Below are 20000 nucleotides of genomic sequence, written 5' to 3' on the forward strand. Positions count from 1 at the left end.
TCTCTCCAGCTATCTACTCCGATTCCAGAGCTCTCTCGTCTGAGTGTGCCAGAGCGCAGAGTAGCTGATGATTTACGAACGCTCAACCCAGTTGAATATGGCCTGTGTCAGTAAACGTTGGCAAAATGAATAATGAAATTGTTGCCAGCAGCACAGTTACAGTCACCAACACTGTGGATAACATGAAAACAACCTTACCAGCTCTTGCAAGGGCGAGTAAAATGGTCAGAGTGAGGTGTTCTCTCATTTGTGTCTGGAAGTAGCTAGCAAGCTAGCCAACGTTAGCCAGTTAGCTTGGGTGCTTGACTGCCATTGGGAGGTCAGAACACTCGGATCAACCCTACTCCTCGGCCAGAGTGTACATTGACACTGGCAGTGTGCGCTCTGAATTTACCAACGGACAATCTGCCAACGCTCTGAATTTACCAACACCCAGAGCGCACTCCAGGTTGAATTTACAAACACACCCAAAATCATAAAATGTCTAGCTAGTAATTTGTTATGCTAACAAGCTAGCAAGAGGTTGCATAGCAACAGCATCAACTTCTGGTAGACAGGCGAAGCGTTAGCATGCTCAACTGAAAGGATACCGTTCGTTTACAGTATACTAAAATGAACTAATAGTATATACTCATTAAGTATGTAGAATACAGTATGTTAGTATGGGTATTCGAACACAGCTATGGTCGTATAACTTAGAGCAGTACAGGATAAGGATTCTTTGTCAGTGTGTGATCGTGGAGGGATAACTAGTCAGTTGTACAACTGAACGCATCTTCCACATTTAGTGGGTTAATTGCCTTGCTCAGGGACAGAACTACAGATTGTTGCCTTGTCAGCTCAGGGATTTGATCCAGTAACCTTTCAGTTACTGGCCCAATGCTCTAACCACTAGGCCAGTGGCCAGGCCAGTGTAAATAAGAGAGTCAAACAGCATTCACCTTTGATCCCATTTCCTCCTCCTCACAGGGAACATAAATAAACATGGCATCCCACAGCTCTGGAATGTGTAACATATTACGCTATATATTACACTAACATTGTAAGCGTTTATGTTACTGGTTGCCCGTCCGTTCCTGGTGAAGGCTGCTGGGGCTGTGGCGTCCAGATCAGGTGGTAAAGGTTGGGATTGAGGACCATTGCTCTCGCCCACATGAAAAAATACTATAGTATTATGGTTAAATACCATAGTATTCAATGTAGTGTTTTTGCGGACTTTAGTATAATGTAGTATGTGCTATAGTACTAATAGTATACTACTAAATTCTATAGTAAGTACTACACATGTGTCATATAGCATTCTACCTTATACTATAGGCGTAGATGCACTATTGTAAAGTGGCTGTTCCACTGGATGTCATAAGGTGAAAGCACCAATTTGTAAGTCGCTCTGGATAAGAGCGTCTGCTAAATGACTTAAATGTAAATGTAAACTATAGTTTACTACAGTACTGTAGTATTCTATAGTAAACTGTAATATTTTTTAATGTGAGAGATCAGGTATTGTCTTGGTTATTATATTTCCAGTGTTGGCTGTCCTTTTTCCAGGACTTTCCCTCAGTCTCAGGGGTCTGGGAGGTTTAGGGGATTACAGAGGGGTTTAAGACTGAGAGTCTGAAGTCTGGGGTCTCGCTATCTCTTCCCCTCTCTCTCTCTGCTCCACCTCTCGTTCCCTCTCAATTCAATTTCAATTTCAGGGCTTTATTGGCATGAGTTAACATTGCCAAAGCAAATGAAGTAGATAATAAACAAAAGTGAAATAAACAAGAAAAATGATCAGTGAACATTACACTTGCAAAAGTTCCAAAAGAATAAAGACATTTCAAATGTCATATTATGTCTATATACAGTATTGTAACGATCTTTCTCTCTCTCTCTCTCTCTCTCTCTCTCTCTCTCTCTCTCACACACTCTCCCTCTCACACACTCTCTCTCTCTATCTGCAGCTGTTCCCAGCTGTGGACTGTCTCATCAGTCCCCCTGAAATACAGCAGGGCAGCATTCGTTTCCCCCACCCTGTCAGTTACTAACTCTGGCCCGCAACCCATAGATTATTCTTTGGGAAGTCAATACCTCATTGTAGTAGATAAACAACACACTATTGGAGACACCTTTGGATTAGTTTATATCGCTAATGCCAATCTGTCTCCAACACCTCTTGGCAGTTTGAAATCAGTGTGTGTTCACAGTAATGACGTGTGTGTTTCTGTGTGTGTCACAGTAACGACGTGACGAGGTCAGACCTGAAGAAGCTTCCAGCTCTGCCGACTCAGGCCCTGAAGGAACACCCATCTCTAGCATACTGGTGAGTCCCAGCCTGTCTTATTAGCCCAGTTGACCAGGGCCACCAAACACTACTGCCTGTTTGCCCGACCTGGCTGCCTGGTTGATATGAGTGATTGATGTTGTGTATGTTTTCTGTTCCAGTGAGGACCGGGTGATAGAACACTACAAGAAGCTGAATGGACAGTCCAGAGGGCAGGCCATAGTCAAGTAAGACTGGAGAGGGGAAGGGTGTGTGTGTTTCTTATGTGTCTCATGTTCTCTCCCTCTTGAGCTGTGTGTGTTCATCTCTCACACATGCTGGGTGTCTACTGCGTGTGTATCCGTATGTGTGTGAGTGTGTGTGTTGATGTGAAGTTGAACACTGAACTCTCTGACTGATGTCTCTGTCTGTCTCAGTTATATGAGCATCGTTGAGTCTCTGCCTACGTATGGAGTACATTACTACACTGTTAAGGTACAACCTAAATCACTTACAGTCTCTCTGTCTTGGGGTTGGGGGGGGAGGAGGCTTTGGGGGACTATGAAATACACACACACACACACACACACGCTCTGATGTGTGTATCCTATCTCTGTGGCAGGATAAACAGGGCATCCCGTGGTGGCTGGGCCTGAGTTATAAAGGAATCTTCCAGTATGACTACCAGGACAAGGTCAAGCCCAGGAAGGTAAGACTTTCATTCTCGTTCTCTCCCTCTCACTCCTCTCACTCCATTATGTCTGACTTTTAGAAAGATGTAACACTGTCCTCCCATCAGTTTCCCTGTAGTCTGTTAAAGCCTCTCACCTTTGACCCTGGAAAAGACTAGTATCATTCCTCCTGGCTGGATGAACCGACACTCACACACTCCCACATGTGAACTCTGACCCCTCAGTCCTGTTCGAGTGTGTGTGTGTGTGTGTGTGTGTGTGTGTGTGTGTGTGTGTGTGTGTGTGTGTGTTTGCACATTCCAGTCTAAATGTCTCCCCACTGTTCTCCCCACATTCCTGCTCTATCCCATAATAGTCCCAGAGCCTGAGGTTTCCTAGGTTACATCACCACAGGGACAGAATGGGAATGCTGGCCTAGCCTCCTATTCTAGGTCACAGAATTATTTGGTGGTTTGAGATAGCTTCCAATGTTAGTATCAGGTAGAAAGGTGCTCTTTAGGAACAATGGCTCTCTTGGATCCTTCATTATTGGAAGGATGTTTTCTCCCCATATCTCCCCATTTGTAGACTTAAACACACACACACACACACACACACACACACACATTGAAAGGCAGTGGGTCATGCCAGGTTGAAAGTGGTCTGTACTACAATAGAGTGAATGTGTTCCAAGGGTTTGGAGGGGAGGAGGAATGAAGGGAGGTTCAGGTTTTGCAGCACCCTGAAAACACAGAGAGAGGGAGGGCACTTTAAAGATGACTATTAATGTCTTTAATAACTGTCTTTAATAACAGTCTTTAATAACTGTCTTTCATAACCGTCTTTAATAACTGTCTTTCATAACTGTCTTTAATAACTGTCTTTAATAACCGTCTTTCATAACCGTCTTTAATAACTGTCTTTCATAACTGTCTTTCATAACTCCAGCGTTGGTTTCAATGAAGGTTGAGACCCAGTCAAAAGCTGTGTATTAAGCTTGGGCATTAGGTTATAGTATCATTATGTCAAACAAGGTTTTCAATGTTTAGTTTAGACTGTTTTTGTTTTGAGTTTTACCTTAGGAATATGTTGTCTGTGTGTGTGGCAGCTGCATTTTTATCAGTAGAGTTTTACCAGTGTACATCCTGTCGTGACTAGACCACCACTGTAAGGCTTTCTGACTGCTTATTTGGGGTAGTTTAAATACTTTACCCCTAACCCCACTTCCCCTTACACACGCACGCACACACACACGCACGCACACACACACACACACACACACACACACACACACACACACAGACACACACACACACACACACAGAGAGAGAGAGAGAGAGTTACAGCTAAACCACAACCAGTAAAAATGCCTTGTTAGTGAGTTGTGAGACACTTTAGGGTTTGTGAGTGACTGAGGCAGATGCTGATTTAGATTTTCTTGATAGAGATTAAGCCTATGTCTCTACTAGCTAGTGTGTTACCGGGTCAGAGAAGTATATGAAGGTATGAAACAGTGCTGAAAAACAACAGGAAGCCATGGGCAGGTCTCCATAGTGACAAAAGAACAACATGAAAACATGCACACACACACACACACACACACACACACACACACACACACACACACACACACACACACACTGGCCTAACAGTGGAGACCCTTTGCCATTCTCAGTGCTGTGTGGAAAGTGTCACCATGTCTGTATCTGAAATTGTTGTTCAGATTATTCAAAGTTTCTCTAAAGCTGTTAATATATACACACCACTTATATAACTCCTTTCATTTGTTAGTTATCATAATAACAACCCATAACTCCTTTCTCATTGAAACTGGTTTAATTCCTCATTGTGACGTGCTGTACATGTTGAAGTAGCCTTCCTGGAAAGTGTGACTGTGGTCTGCAGTTCTATGGTCCATTGACTGATTACTAAAGCCTGATATGAGGGGAGATTAAAGCGATGGTTGTGGCAGCACACAGGGTGTGTAGGCTTCAGTCTATTCCCTGCATTAACAAACCTGATCACACTAGTTGAATACCATAACAGCTACTGGGATGTATGTGACACTAGTGCCAGTATTGTCTGATGTGACACTAGTGCCAGTGTTGTCTGATGTGACACTAGTGCCAGTGTTGTCTGATGTGACACTAGTGCCAGTATTGTCTGATGTGACACCAGTGCCAGTGTTGTCTGATGTGACACTAGTGCCAGTGTTGCCAGTGTTGAGTTCATAAGATGGGGCCACCCTCCAACCTAGTTACGAGGGAGCATGTGTGTGTCAAGCACTCTCTTGCTGGAAAGCTGTTGCACACACTCTCCCTATCTGTAATCACACACGTACACCCTCTCTCTCCTATTCTTAGCACCATGCTCCATTAAGTGTTCCAACTCCATTGAGTGTACAGTTCACCGAGCATAACTGCACAGATTATCTCACACGTATACGCACACACACGCTCACACACACTCTTAGTCCCAACGCTGTGTTTATACATTTGGTTTTTTCTCCATCAGATCCCCCTCCTCTCCTCTGTTCCTCTTATCCCTCTCTCTCCATTCTTTTCCCAGGCTGTTATGATTCCCGGACTGTGCCCCCTCGTCTTCTTCTTCCTCCCTCTGTCCTCCTCTCTCCCTGTCCTCCCTCACCCTGCCAGTTAACTTTGTTTTCTCCTGTTGTTCTGTACAGAGTTCGTGTGTTAAGCGTTTCTTAAACCATCCTACGGCCTTTGCATCTCTACCACCACCATTGTTGGTGTGTGCTGCTTGTGTGTCTCTATGTGTGTGTGTTTCCCAGCTGCTAGTGCTGTAGTGTCTCCAGTGTAACAGTAACTGCTGTGTCTCTGCTCTCTGTGTAACAAGAGACAGACCTCGTCAGGCAGTTTATATGTTTGTGTGTCTGAAGAGTTGGGCTGGCTGGCTGACTAAACAAAGCAAACGTGCTACGATTGGTGGGGCCACAGTAGTCCTCTCCCCACTCACCCTCCCTCCCTTTCTCCCAGCCACAGAGCCCAGAGCAGGAAGCATACTCCTCGGGGGAGAGAGGAGGGGTCAGGGTGGAGGGAGGGGAGGGTCTTAGCCTGGCTACAGGAGAGGAGGAAACTTTACTTCACACACACTCTCACACTCTCCCACACACACACACACTCGCTCACTTGCCTACAGCTGGTAAACACCCTCCGACTCAGAACTTTCTGTTCCCCTGCACCTGGGGAGGATTTAACACACACACACACACACACACACACACACACACACACACACATGGAGGAGACTTTCTCACCCAGCAGGGCTTGGTTTTATTTAAAGAGGAGCTGATGGTTCGTAAAGAGGATGGGAAAGAAGGGAAGAAAAAACCTCCCCCCTCCCTCTCTCAAGGGGGTGAGGTCATTCAGCTGGGGGAAGAGTTCTGGACGAGCCCGCTGGGTCTGGATCTGATCAGAGACCCTTACCTCATGTCCTCCCTCTTTCCTCTCCTCCCTCTCTCCTCTCTTCACTCCTCCTCCTCACTCCTCTCCTATTCTTTCTGTTTTTGGGGTGTTGCAAAACCAATCCTAACTCTCAGTGGATGTACAGGAAAGTCATATCCAGCCGGGAGTGTGTTTCTGCCTTCTCAAGCTTCTGTGTCTGTTTGATTCTCAGTTTGAAGTCTGTGAGCCTCTTTCAGTTCAAAAGTGTGTGTGTGTGTGCGTGCGTGTGTGTGTGTGTGCGTCCCCAGGTGTTCCAATGGCGTCAGCTGGAGAACCTCTACTTCAGAGAGAAGAAGTTCTCAGTGGAAGTTCATGACCCCAGGAGGTAAATCTATATCACATGTCTGAGTGTGTGTGTGTGTGTTTGTGTGTGTGTGTGTGTGTGTGTGTGTGAGAGAGAGAGAGAGAGAGAGAGAGAGATAAACGAGAAAGAGAGAAAGAGAGATGAACGAGAAAGATAGAGAGAGAGAGAGATGAACGAGAGAGAGAGAGAGAGAGATGAACGAGAAAGAGAGAGAGAGAGAGATGAACGAGAAAGAGAGAGAGAGAGAGAGAGAGAGATGAGAGAAAAGGAGAGAGACGGGCAGAGAGAGAGAGATGAGAGAAAAGGAGAGAGACGGGCAGAGAGAAGAGAGAGCTGTTTTATTGGAGGCAGTAGTTAGCATGAGATACAGCTAACTTTCTGTATAAACACTGTAGAGTAAATCATGTCATGGTAGTCAACGTGTGTGGTACTGCTGAACATCACTAGTAGACATAGCCTCCCTCTTTTCTAGAATAAGCGTGTTATCCCTTGCGTCTGGCCCTGCTATAGGCCGTTGGGGTGTGTGTGTACGTGCGGGTGTGCATGTTCTTTAATTTACTGTGTGTATTCAGTGTGTATAAGGAGGCCTTGTGTCCGTCTCTACTGTAGGGCGTCTGTGACCAGAAGGACGTTTGGCCACAGTGGTATAGCTGTCCACACCTGGTACGCCTGCCCTGCTCTCATTAAGTCTATCTGGGCCATGGCCATCAGCCAACACCAGTTCTACCTGGACCGCAAGCAGAGCAAGGTAACACAGAATCACTGGGGAGGTTGTAGAATGAGTATGGGATTCTAGGATGAGTGTTGGAGACTAGAGTGTGTGTAGTTCTAGAGTGTGGTATAGCATCACCATATCAGTAGAAGCAAGCAGAAATACAGGATTTTGTAAAGATATAATATCTCCACCTGTGTGTGCGTGTCCAGTCTAAGATCCATGCGGCTCGTAGCCTCAGTGAGATAGCCATCGACCTGACAGAGACTGGCACTCTAAAGACATCTAAACTGGCCAACATGGGCAGCAAGGGCAAGATCATCAGCGGCAGCTCTGGCAGTCTGCTCTCCTCAGGTAAGTCTCTCTGTGTGTGGCTGTTTTTGTCTGTGGCCTGCAGTACCCTTACCCTACACTCCACCCCATAATGTTGAGGCCCTGGCCTCTATATGTAGTGTGGTAGAGGAGAGGGGGATAGACGGAAGAGAGGAGAAGAGAGGGATGTAGTGGAGGGGGGGGCAGCTTTGTCCTGGTCTCTTGGACAATGACTCTCTGTGTAAATGTAAATGTAGAGGGAGGTCATGTGGTTAGAAAGAGATCTGTGAGAGGAGACAGTGGTAACCCCCCCATCCCCCCCCCCCCCCCCCATCCCAGGGCAGGGGTCTGTGGGAACCGAGTTAGAGAGGACGGGGCTGTGAATCTACCTTTAAACCTCAGGACAGAAACCCTTGATGTTTTCCCAAAGGCCGTTTCCACCAACATTGTGGAAGCGTGAAAGGCACAGGCAAGGTCAACTAATGTTTAGTGAAAGTGCTAGTAGTTTAGAGTGAGAGAGAAAAGAGCGGTACACACATACTGCCAACTGTGTGTGTGCATGTATGTGCAAAGGTCAGCTATTTCCACACACAGCTGACACCTTATGAAATGAATTAAGGGAGACCAGGGCTGGTTGTCACACTTTTTACTCTTGTGTGTATTTCTCAGCACCAGTATATCTTACAAGACTCTTTTCAATATCAGGAGAAAGACCAAGGTCTTGTGTTGAAATGGGGATGCTTTTTATCCTCATATCGAACATGGAGTTATTAGCCATCAAACACACTCTTTCTACTTGTGACAACCAGCCCCATCGCCGCGTTGGAAGTCACATAGTATGGGGTTGGTTGTCACAATATAACGTATTCCTTTTGTAACAGCAAATTAAGCCACACAGCAAGCCTTTCTTTGATCCAACAATATTCCTAACTAAATTCATAATATTATACTTTGAGAATATCATATTACATTTTGAGTACATTTGTGTGTGTATGTGTGTGTGTTTGCACGTGCATGTGTGTGGATGTGTGCTATTTCTCCTGTCCCATGTTTCTCTGGATCTGCCTCTCTCTCTCTTCCTCACTTTGTGTCTTGCTGTTTCTCAGCTACAGTATCTCTATATAACTCTTATCTCTGTCTTGTCCTCTCACCCTCTCCATTAAGTGTTTTTATCCCCGCTCTTACACACACACACACACTGACACACTAGGTGACTTAAACTGGGACATGCTTAACACCACCGGCCATCCTACAATCTAATGCCCTCAATCTCATAGAAATGATCAATGAACCTATCAGGTACAACCCCAAATCAGTAAACACGGGCACCCTCATAGATGTCATCCTAACTAACTCACCGCCCAAATACACCTCTGCTGTTTTCAATCAAGATCTCAGCGATCACTGCCTCATTGCCTGCATCCGTAATGGATCTGCGACCAAACGACCACCCCTCAAACGCTCCCTGAAACACTTCTGCGAGCAGGCCTTTCTAATCGACCTGGCCGGGGTATCCTTGAATGACATTGACCTCATCCCGTCAGTAGATGATGCCTGGCTATTTTTTTTAAAGTGCTTTCCTCACCATCTTAAATAAGCATGCCCCTGTCAAAAAATGTAGAACTAGGAATAGATATAGTCCTTGGTTCACTCCGGACCGGTCTGCCCTTGACCAACACAAAAACATCCTATGGCGTTCTGCATTAGCATCGAACAGCCCCCGTGATATGCAGCTGTTCAGGGTAGTTAGGAACAAATATACACGGGCAGTTAGGAAAGCGAAGGCTAGCTTTTTCAAACAGACATTTGCATCCTGTAGTACTAACTCAAAAAAGTTCTGGGACACTGTAAAGTCCATGGAGAATAAGAGCACCTCCTCCCAGCTGCCCACTGCTCTGAGGCTAGGAAACACTGTCACCGCCGATAAATCCACTATAATTGAGAATTTCAATAAGCATTTCTCTACGGCTGGCCATGCTTTCCACCTGGCTACCCCTACCCCGGTCAACTGCCCGGCACCCTCCACAGCAACCCGCCAAAGCCCCCACCATTTCTCCTTTACCCAAACCCAGATAGCTGATGTTCTGAAAGAGCTGCAAAATCTGGACCCCTACAAATCAGCCGGGCTAGACAATCTGGACCCTCTCTTTCTAAAATGATCTGCCGAAATTGTTGCAACCCCTATTACTAGCCTGTTCAACCTCTCTTTCGTATCGTCTGAGATCCCCAATGATTGGAAAGCTGCCGCGGTCATCCCCCTCTTCGAAGGGGGTGACACTCTATACCCAAACTGCTACAGACCTATATCTATCCTACCCTGTCTTTCTAATGTCTTCGAAAGCCAAGTTAACAAACAGATTACTGACCATTTCGAATCCCACCATACCTTCTCTGCTATGCAATCTGGTTTCCGAGCTGGTCATGGGTGCACCTCAGCCACGCTCAAGGTTCTAAACGACATCATAACCGCCATCGATAAGAGACTTTACTGTGCAGCCATATTCATCAACCTGGCCAAGGCTTTCGACTCTGTCAATCACCACATTCTTATTGGCAGACTCGACGGCCTTGGTTTCTCAAATGATTGCCTCGCCTGGTTTACCAACTACTTCTCTGATAGAGTTCAGTGTGTCAAATCAGAGGGCCTGTTGTCCGGACCTCTGACCGCCTCTATGGGTGTGCCACAGGGTTAAATTCTCGGGCCGACTCTCTTTTCTGTATACATCAATGATGTTGCTCTTGCTGCTGGTGATTCTCTGATCCACCTCTACGCAGACGACACCATTCTGTATACTTCTGGCCCATCCTTGGACACTGTGTTAACTAACCTCCAGACGAGCTTCAACGCCATACAACTCTCCTTCCATGGCCTCCAAATGCTCTTAAACGCAAGTAGAACATAATGCATGCTATTCAATCGATCACTGTCCGCACCTGCTTGCCCGTCCAGCATCACTACTCTGAACGGCTCTGACTTAGAATATGTGGACAACTACAAATACCTGGGTGTCTGGTTAGACTGTAAACTCTCCTTGCAGACTCACATTAAGCATCTCCAATCCAAAATTAAATCTAGAATCGGCTTCCTATATCGCAACAAAGCATCCTTCACTCATGCTGCCAAACATACCCTCGTAAAACTGACCATCCTACCGATCCTCGACTTCGGTGATGTCATCTATAAAATAGCCTCCAGCACTCTACTCAACAAACTGGATGCAGTCTATCACAGAGCAGCTTACAGATCACTGCACCTGTACATAGCCCATCTGTAAACAGACCATCTACCTACCTCATCCCCATGCTGGTATTTATGTATTTATTTATTTTGCTCCTTTGCACCCCAGTGTCTCTACCTGCAAATTCATCTTCTGACGATCTACCTTTCCAGTGTTTAATTGCTATATTGTAATTACTTCGCCACCATGGCCTATTTATTTCCTTAACTTACCTCATTTGCACTCACTGTATATATACTTTTTGTTTTCTTTTGTTCTACTGTATTATTGACTGTATGTTTTGTTTATTCCATGTGTAACTCTGTGTTTTTGTATGTGTCGAATTGCTACGCATTATCTTGGCCAGGTCGCAATTGCAAATGAGAACTTGTTCTCAACTAGCCTACCTGGTTAAATAAAGGTGAATTAAAAAATATATACATAAAAAAACACACACACACAATCTCATAAACACACTCAGTCACTTACATATTCCTACTCACACAGTGTTCTCGCTCTCACCCTCGTCTCCAAGCGAGCGTACATGTGTTTGTGTGCACGCATGTGTGTGTGTGTGTGTGTGTGTGTCTTGGATTGTATGCATTGAAACTGATCCAGTGGTAAAGTATTAGGAAACCGCCAGGCAAGCAGAAAGATGTCTCAGATTGTACACTAGTCAATCCTTGTTACCTCAGAACACACACACACACACACACACACACACACACACACACACACACACAGGTTATTCTGGCAGTGGGATGTAGAGATTGTTAGTGAGAGGGATTGATTCCTCCAGGCTTAGATAGTCTTGGGAGATGTTGACCCAACTCAATACATCACTACTCTCTCTCCTCAGGCAAGTGTGTGTGTGTTAAAGGGATACTGCGTGATACTGGCACTTCTGACGTTTTTCTACTTCCCCAGAGTCAGATAAACCATGTTAATGTCTCTACATGCAGTATGAAGGAAGTTGGAAGTAGATTCTCAAGCCAATCCTTACTAGCATTAGCGCAATGACTAGAAGTCTACAGGTACAGTAGCATCTGTAGTCTTCCATCTGATGACACGCCGCTGTGCTTACCATCTCTGCCTGGCAACAGAATGATGTCACTGAGTAGTGATGTCATCTTTATGCATCTCCTTCACATTCTCTCTACAATTTTCAGCAGTGTAGACATTCTGTATTCATTTCTCTACAGTGCAGTTAGTGTGGCAGTACTGGCTCACATCTTAGCTCCTGACCCTAGACCAGGCTAACTTTCCTCCTGGAGGCCAGCCCTGCTCTAACATAGTTCATACAACGAATAGTATAGCTGTTTATCATTATTGTAAAATAGTGTTTACTCCAGTATGTCATCCTTAATGGTGTTTGGTCACAGGGTGTGGTGTGTGTGTGTGTGTGTGTGTGTGTGTGTGTGTGTGTGTGTGTGTGTGCGCGCGCATGCGTGCGTGCGTGCGTTTGATGGGGAGGGAGAGGCTGGCACGATGTTGTGCCTGCAAGGTTAGAGACTGTGCGTCACAGACTGTGTCCTCGGCTTCCCCATCCCACTCACACACACACACATACACATGCACACACTCTCCCCACCACACACAGTCTTAGACCTCCTTATCGAAGCGTTCCACTCACTTCCCGGTAAACATCCTGAGCTGTCGGCAGGTGCCTTCGCCCCCCTCCCCCGTCCTTCACCCTCTCCTTGTTTCTCTCTGTCTCTCTGGAGGTCTGGGTCAGACAATGCCATTGTGTTGGGCTCCAGTGTTGTCAGTGCTGTATTTGGGTGTATGTATATGTGTGCTCCACACAGTAACGTTACAGTAAGCTTGTTTCTGACAGTGTTCTACGCTCTGGTCCGTGTTCAGTGCTAAGTTCTTCGTCTGTTATTTGTGTGTGTGTGTTCTGACGGCATCTCTGATCTGTGTGTGAAGGTTCCCAGGAGTCGGACAGTTCTCAGACAGCTAAGAAAGACATGCTGGCAGCACTGAGGGCCAGGCAGGAGGCTCTGGAAGAGACACTCAAACAGAGACTAGAGGAACTCAAGGACATCTGTATCAGAGAGGCGGTAAGACACACACATGCACGAACACACACACGAACACACACACAAACATACACTACATGTACACAGACACACACACACATCAATGATTAATGATCAATATCATGTATTTCTGTCCCTCTCTCTCTAGGAGTTGACAGGGAAGCTTCCTAAGGAGTATCCATTAGATCCAGGGGAGGAGCCTCCGACAGTCAGGAGGAAGATTGGCCCCGCCTTCAAACTGGACGAACACAAGATCAAGCCGAAAAGAGAGGTCAGAGAATACACTCAAACTGGTACTTCTGTAAATCCACATGAGAGCCAACTGTTTCCAGTGGTTCCATTCAGTTCAAGTAAATGGGAGGAGTTGTATTTGTCTCCCAGTATAGATACACTTCCTCATGAACCTGGAGTGATGTAATAGATATGGTTAAGACTTGGGGATGGAGAACGGATCCTAGATGATTGGTTGAAGCAGAAGAGTAACTGGGGCAGTGACTAAACCAGCAGTCTGGAACGTCTTAGATCTCGTTTGAAGTCATCCTCAATCCCTCTTTCTCCCTGTTCTTCTATTTGTGCCGTAATATATTTTCCACTGCTACAGGGCTGACTAAAAATAGCCTGTCTGTTCCTTACCACAGGAAGCGGTTATAGTGGGAGAGAAAGAAAGTGTGTGCAAGCGAGCGTACATGTGTGTGTGTCTTGGATTGTATGCATTGAAACTGATCCAGTGGTAAAGTATTAGGAAACCGCCAGGCAAGCAGAAAGATGTCTCAGATTGTACACTAATCAATCCTTGTTACCTCAGAACACACACACACACGCACACACACACAGAGGTCATTCTGAGATGTAGAGATTGTTAGTGAGAGGGATTCCTCTCACTAGGTAGTCTTGGGAGATGTTGACCTAACCCAATACATCACTACTCTCTCTCCTAAGGGAACTGTGTGCGAGTGCCTGCGTGCATGTGTGAAGCAGGCCTACTGTTCTGTTTTTCTGAGCTGAGGGTTTAGGGGAGGGGGGGTTCTGAGGTGAGGTGAGGGTTAGGGGGAGTAAGGGGGGTTCTGAGCTGAGGTGAGGGTTAGGGGGAGTGGGGGGGTTCTGAGCTGGGGGGGTAAGGGGGTTCTGAGCTGAGGTGAGGGTTAGGGGGAGTAGGGGGTCTGAGCTGAGGGTTAGGGGAGTAAGGGGGGGTTCTGAGCTGAGGTGAGCTGGGGGTGTTTTAGGGGTTCTCAAGTGAGACGAGACAGGACTAGGAAAGAAAGGGGGAGGAAGGAAGATAGATGATTTCCTCATTGTGTTTTTCCAGGCCTGGGAACATGCTTTAGGTTACTACTGGTGGACGTGGACGGGAGTTACTCATGTCTGAGTGTGTCATAGCTTGTGTGTGTTTGTTTCTCTTTGTGCACACAGTTATGTGTTTGTGTGTACACGTGTGTCACAATTCCTAACCCTTGCATCTCTCTCTCTCCCTCCCTCTCACCAGGAGGAAGAACTAGAGCGTCTAGAGAGGGAGTTTGCCATCCAATCACAGATCACGGAGGCTGCGAGGCGGTTGGCCGGCGATCCGCACGTGAGCAGTAAGAAGCTGAGGAAACAGAGGAAGACGTCGTACCTGAACGCACTGAGGAAACTCCAGGAGATAGAGAACGCCATCAACGAACACCGTGTCCGCTCTGGGAAGAAACCCACGCAACGCGCTTCGCTTATCATAGAGGGTGAGACTACACACATGCTGAGAGAATCGCTTATACGAACCACAGCGCGTAACAAACAGGGTGAGACCAGGCACACATACACAACATCAAAAATTCACATACACCATACATACACACACACTCAAACACACTCACACAGACACACACACACGGCAAGAAGTGCTCATAAACATTCATTTAAACACACCTACCTAACCCCAACCAATGCCATAGTAAGAGTGTTTTCCTCTGTTCTCTGCCACAGAGGCCAACATCGGCTCAGAGGACAGCTCTCTGTCTGACGCTCTGGTCCTAGACGACGGTATGTTTACCTCTCTGTCTCTCTCTCTCTCCCTCTCTCTCTCTCTCTCTCTCTCTCTCTCTGTCTCTCTCTCTCTCTCTATCTTTGTCGGACACTCTGGTCCTAGAGGACGGGATGTTTACCTCTCTCTCGCTCTCCTCTCTCTCTCTCTCTCTCTCTCTCTCTCTCTCTCTCTCTCTCTCTCTCGTCGGAGTGCATGCTGGGAGTGCATGCTGGGAGTGAGTCGTCAAGCAGGGGTGATTGTGAGAGTGAATGGAATTTCTTTTTCACTCTATCGGGTTTTTGTATATATATATATGTATATATATATATATATTGATTAGTTTAGTTTGTTTTAAGGGTATCTTGTTTAAACTATCACTAAGCACGTATAGGGGTGGTGGGATCTTTGAGGTTGGTTTTTCGCGAGGGCACAACCAGCGGGTGGGTACCTCCAGGCTCTGATCAGGCCCTACACCCAAACAAGGGCACTGCGTTCATCCACCTCTGGCCTGCTCGCCTCCCTACCACTGAGGAAGTACAGTTCCCGCTCAGCCCAGTCAAAACTGTTCGCTGCTCTGGCCCCCCAATGGTGGAACAAACTCCCTCACGACGCCAGGACAGCGGAGTCAATCACCACCTTCCGGAGACACCTGAAACCCCACCTCTTTCAGGAATACCTAGGATAGGATAAAGTAATCCTTCTCACCCCCCTTAAAAGATTTAGATGCACTATTGTAAAGTGGCTGTTCCACTGGATGTCTTAAGGTGAACGCACCAATTTGTAAGTCGCTCTGGATAAGAGCGTCTGCTAAATGACTTAAATGTAAATGTAAATGGTTGCTATGGCCACTCGTGGAAATGGAGAGTTTGAAAAACTTAGTCGGAGGCATGGAGTAAAGATTCCTGCTGCGACAGGGTGTTCAGTGGAAGAATGTAGCTTGGCTGTGGGTGCTATCATTGGGTATGATAGCATCAAATCAGCCTCAAGGATGAATAGCACTGTAGTGATATTCTTAGATTCAATTGAAAAGGTGAATAAAATAGTTGAGAGGGGTGTTGTGTTAAGGGAGACACAGACGCCGGTATTTCCGCTTATGAATCCGGCGAAGAAAGTCATGCTTTCTAACGTGCCACCATTTGTTAGAGATGAAGTGTCAGAGCGAGAGTTATCTCGACATGGTGAAATAGTATCTACAATAAAGAAGGTTCCTTTTGGATGCAAATCTCCGTTGTTGAAACATGTCGTGTCTCATAGGAGACAAGTGCATATGATTTTAAAAAAGGAAGGAGATGAACTGAATTTAGCGTTTAGCTTTAAGATTGATGGATTTGATTATGTCTTCTATGCATCTACTGAATCAATGAAATGCTTTGGATGTGGAAGAGAGGGGCATTTGGTGCGTAGTTGTCCCGAAAATGAGCGCGCTGAGCCTGGTAGTAGTTTTAGTGAGAGTACAACTAACGCACCACCGCGAAGGGATGAACATAATAAGGGTACAGGAGAAGAGAGAAGGTGGGCAGATGTGGTTGGAAAAGCAGGAGAGGAAGGCAGTGTGGATACGGGGGCAATTGTGGTAGATCAGAACAAAGAGGGAGGGGAAACAGTAGGTGAGATTGCGACTGCCGTCGCTGAGGTGGTGCTGGAAAATGAAATTGGAAGTCAAGAGGAGATTGAAATAATGGAAAAGGAAGTGGATGTTTTCAAAATACCGAGGAGTAAAAGGAAGAATTTAAGGGGTGGTGAAGGGTCTAATTCTAAGAGAAAAGTAGAGTTTGATAAATCAATTGAAGATGAACAAGGTGTAGAGATGGTGGAGTATTCTTCTGGGGAGGATAGTGAGAGTGAGTAATCTGACGCGTCACAGCAATATAGTGAGATAAATGGGGTGGAAGGGAGGTATGGGATCGAGAGGATACGTAAATTTTGAAGTTGACAAAAGGGAAGAAATATATGCAGGATTACAATGTAACTGATTTTTTCCCTGAACGTGAATTGTTTATTGAATCAGCAAAGTTTCTGATGTCAAAAATTACAGGGGGAAGTTTGAAAAGCCCTGAAATTGCTAGACTCAAGAAAGTGGTCACAAGAGTGATAAGTGATGTAAATTCTAAAGAAAATGAAAGAGTTCAGTTGCAGTCTTAACTCTGTAAAGAGATGTGGTGGCTGGATCTTCCTCTGTATATTTTTTTAAATCCATGAGCAGTTTTAAGATTTCTTCTTTAAACGTAAATGGGGCAAGAGATGTTTAAAAAAGAGCCATGATGTATGAGTTAATTAGGGGAAAGGGAAGTGACATAATTTTTCTACAAGAAACGCATAGTAATTTGGAAAATGAAGTTATGTGGCAACAGGAGTGGGGGGGGGGACAGTGGTGTGTAGTCATAAAAACTCAAAAAGTGGGGGTGTGGTTATCTTGTTCTCAAAAGGGTTTTTGCCGTTGTCATATGAGGTTGAAGAGGTAGTTGAGGGGAGGTTATTAAATGTTAGAGCAAGGTATGAAAACATCACTATGTGTCTGATAAATGTATATGCCCCAGTGGTGACAGTTGAGAGGGTATGTTTTTTAGAGACACTATCAAATACCATTGAGAAATGTAACAAAGAAGATTATTTGTTTATTGCTGGGGATTTTAACTGCACAGTTAGTGATTTAGATAGAAATCACCAAGAACCTCATATAGCCTCAAGGATGTTTTTAAAACGCCTCATTGTAACAAATGAATTGTGTGGTATTTGGCGGAGTCAACATGGAGGAACAAGGCAGTACACCTGGGCACATGTGAGAGAGAACATCATCTCTATGGCCAGGTTAGATAGGTTTTATGTTTTTGAGCATCAATCTCAGGTCTGTAAATCAAGTGTGATAAATCCAGTGGGATTTTCTGATCATTGTTTAATAACAGAGGTAGTCGCTCTGGATAAGAGCGTCTGCTAAATGACTTAAATGTAAATGTAAATGTATTCATTAACGATGTAAAACCCAAAAGCGCATACTGGCATTTTAATATAACTTTATTGAGTGATGCTCACTTCAGGAACGGTTTCAGTTTTTTTGGGGAGAGGTGGAGGTCTCAAAAGGCCAGTTTTGTATCCATTCAACAGTGGTGGGATATAGGGAAAATCCAGATTCAACAATTTTGTAATCAATACACGAGGAATGTCACCAAAGATATCACCAGATCAATGAAAGCCCTAGAGATTGAAATAGTGGAACTCATGACGTTGGTTGAGACCACAGGAGATCAAGGCCATACTCAGGCCCTCAAGAGGAGAAAAACTGCATTGGCAGACCTGCTGGGTATCAGAGCACAGGGGGCACTGGTGAGAAGTAAATTTCAGGGAATATCTGAAATGGATGCCTCATCCAAATTTTTCTTTGGTTTAGAGAAAAAGAATGGACAAAGAAAAATTATTCATTGTCTCAAATCAGCTGTTGGACAAGAGCTCACTAGCCCTAGTGAAATTAGAAAGAGGGCAGTAGAGTTTTATGCTGAGCTCTACAAGTGTGAGTACAAAGAGGACAAAACAGTGACACAGCAGTTCTTTGATGGGCTCCCAAAGGTGGCTGCAGAAGCTCAGGTTGAGCTTGAGCAACCATTGTCTTTGCAGGATTTATACACTGCATTAAAAGGCATGGAAAATGGAAGGGCACCAGGCATTGATGGGCTTCCCGTTTACTTTTTTAAGTATTTTTGGGCTATGTTGGGAGAGGATTGGTTAGAAGTAGCTAATGATAGTTTAACCGGAGGGTTACTACCAATAAGCTGCAGAAGGGCTGTCCTCACCCTACTGCCCAAAAAGGGTGACCCGAGGGAGGTGAAGAACTGGAGGCCGGTGGCTTTATTGGGCACTGATTATAAGATATTGTCAAAAGCTTTGTCCAACAGGCTGAGGGAGGTGATGGGGCAAATCATACATACGGATCAGTCCTACTGTGTTCCTGGCAGGCAGATAGGAATTAACATTTCTCTGATTCGTGATTTTTTTGGACGTCTCTAGGGCTATTGGGTTGGATGCTGGTCTAATTTCAATTGATCAGGAAAAGGCATTTGACCGAGTTGAACATCAATATTTATGGCACACGTTTGAGGCGTTTGGGTTCAGCTCTGGTTTTATTGCCATGATAAAGGTGATATATGGTGACATTGAAAGTGTATTGAAAGTTAACGGTGGTTTGAGTGCTCCTTTTAAAGTGTGTAGACTAGAGGAATTAGGCAGGGATGTTCTATGTCAGGGATGTTATATGCCATAGCTATAGAGCCACTACTAAATAGCATTAGGAGTCGCATTGCAGGGGTGTGCCTTTCAGAGGATATTCCTCCTATTCGTCTCTCAGCCTATGCTGATGATGTAGTTGTGCTAGTGAAAAATCAAGCGGAGGTGGATAGCTTGAGTCTAATGGTTGATCGTTTTAGGGGAATATCCTCTGCAAAGGTAAATTGGGAAAAGAGTTGTGCGTTACAGATTGGAGAATGGTCTGGAGGGATCATGGCTTTGCCAGGGGGGCTAGAATGGTGTAAGGGAGGTTTTAAGTATCTTGGAGTGTACCTAGGAGATGAGGGGACTATGGAAAAAAATTGGAGTGGGGTGGTTGAAATGGTGGAAGGGAGGATGAGGAGATGGCGTTGGTTATTATCTCGTATGTCATATAGGGGGCGCACTATTATAGTTAACAATGTGATTGCATCTGCACTGTGGCATCGGTTGTCAGTTTTAGAACCACCATCTGGCCTTCTGGCTAAGATACAGGCAATTAATTGTGGATTTCTTTTGGGATAAATATCACTGGGTTCCACAAAGTGTTTTGTATTTGTCAAAAGAAGAGGGGGGACAAGGTCTTGTACATCTTGCTAGTAGGGCTGCTGCTTTCCGGTTTCAGTTTATTCAAAGGTTGCTTTATGGACCGGAAAATGTGGTGTGGAGAGGGGTGGCAGGTCTTATATTACAACGGGTTGGAGGATTAGGTTTAAAGAAGGCTTTATTTCTGGTTGATAGTAGCCAGATTTCTAGGGAGGGAGTACCTCCGTTTT

The 20000-nt window shown here is 45.3% G+C and overlaps 1 protein-coding gene across 16 annotated transcripts in view; it reads left to right on the top strand.

Moving 5' to 3' along the window:
• The window catches only part of LOC115134873 (FERM domain-containing protein 4A-like), a 151877-nt gene that overhangs the window by 115101 nt on the left and 16776 nt on the right, over positions 1-20000 (top strand). For 9 of the 16 annotated variants that reach the window (XM_065022523.1, XM_065022525.1, XM_065022531.1 and 6 more), the window contains exons 8-18: positions 2222-2305; positions 2428-2493; positions 2683-2740; positions 2868-2954; positions 6632-6707; positions 7293-7435; positions 7612-7753; positions 12859-12992; positions 13120-13242; positions 14455-14746; positions 14931-14987. In XM_065022523.1, the coding sequence (XP_064878595.1) occupies positions 2222-2305; positions 2428-2493; positions 2683-2740; positions 2868-2954; positions 6632-6707; positions 7293-7435; positions 7612-7753; positions 12859-12992; positions 13120-13242; positions 14455-14746; positions 14931-14987 (1262 nt within the window). Of the gene's footprint in view, positions 1-2221; positions 2306-2427; positions 2494-2682; positions 2741-2867; positions 2955-6631; positions 6709-7292; positions 7436-7611; positions 7754-12858; positions 12993-13119; positions 13243-14454; positions 14747-14930; positions 14988-20000 lie in introns of all 16 variants that reach the window. The other 7 variants (XM_065022522.1, XM_065022526.1, XM_065022519.1 and 4 more) reach the window with 3 other exon arrangements.

Source organism: Oncorhynchus nerka, linkage group LG9a, assembly GCF_034236695.1.
Source record: "Oncorhynchus nerka isolate Pitt River linkage group LG9a, Oner_Uvic_2.0, whole genome shotgun sequence".
Lineage (NCBI taxonomy): Eukaryota > Metazoa > Chordata > Actinopteri > Salmoniformes > Salmonidae > Oncorhynchus > Oncorhynchus nerka.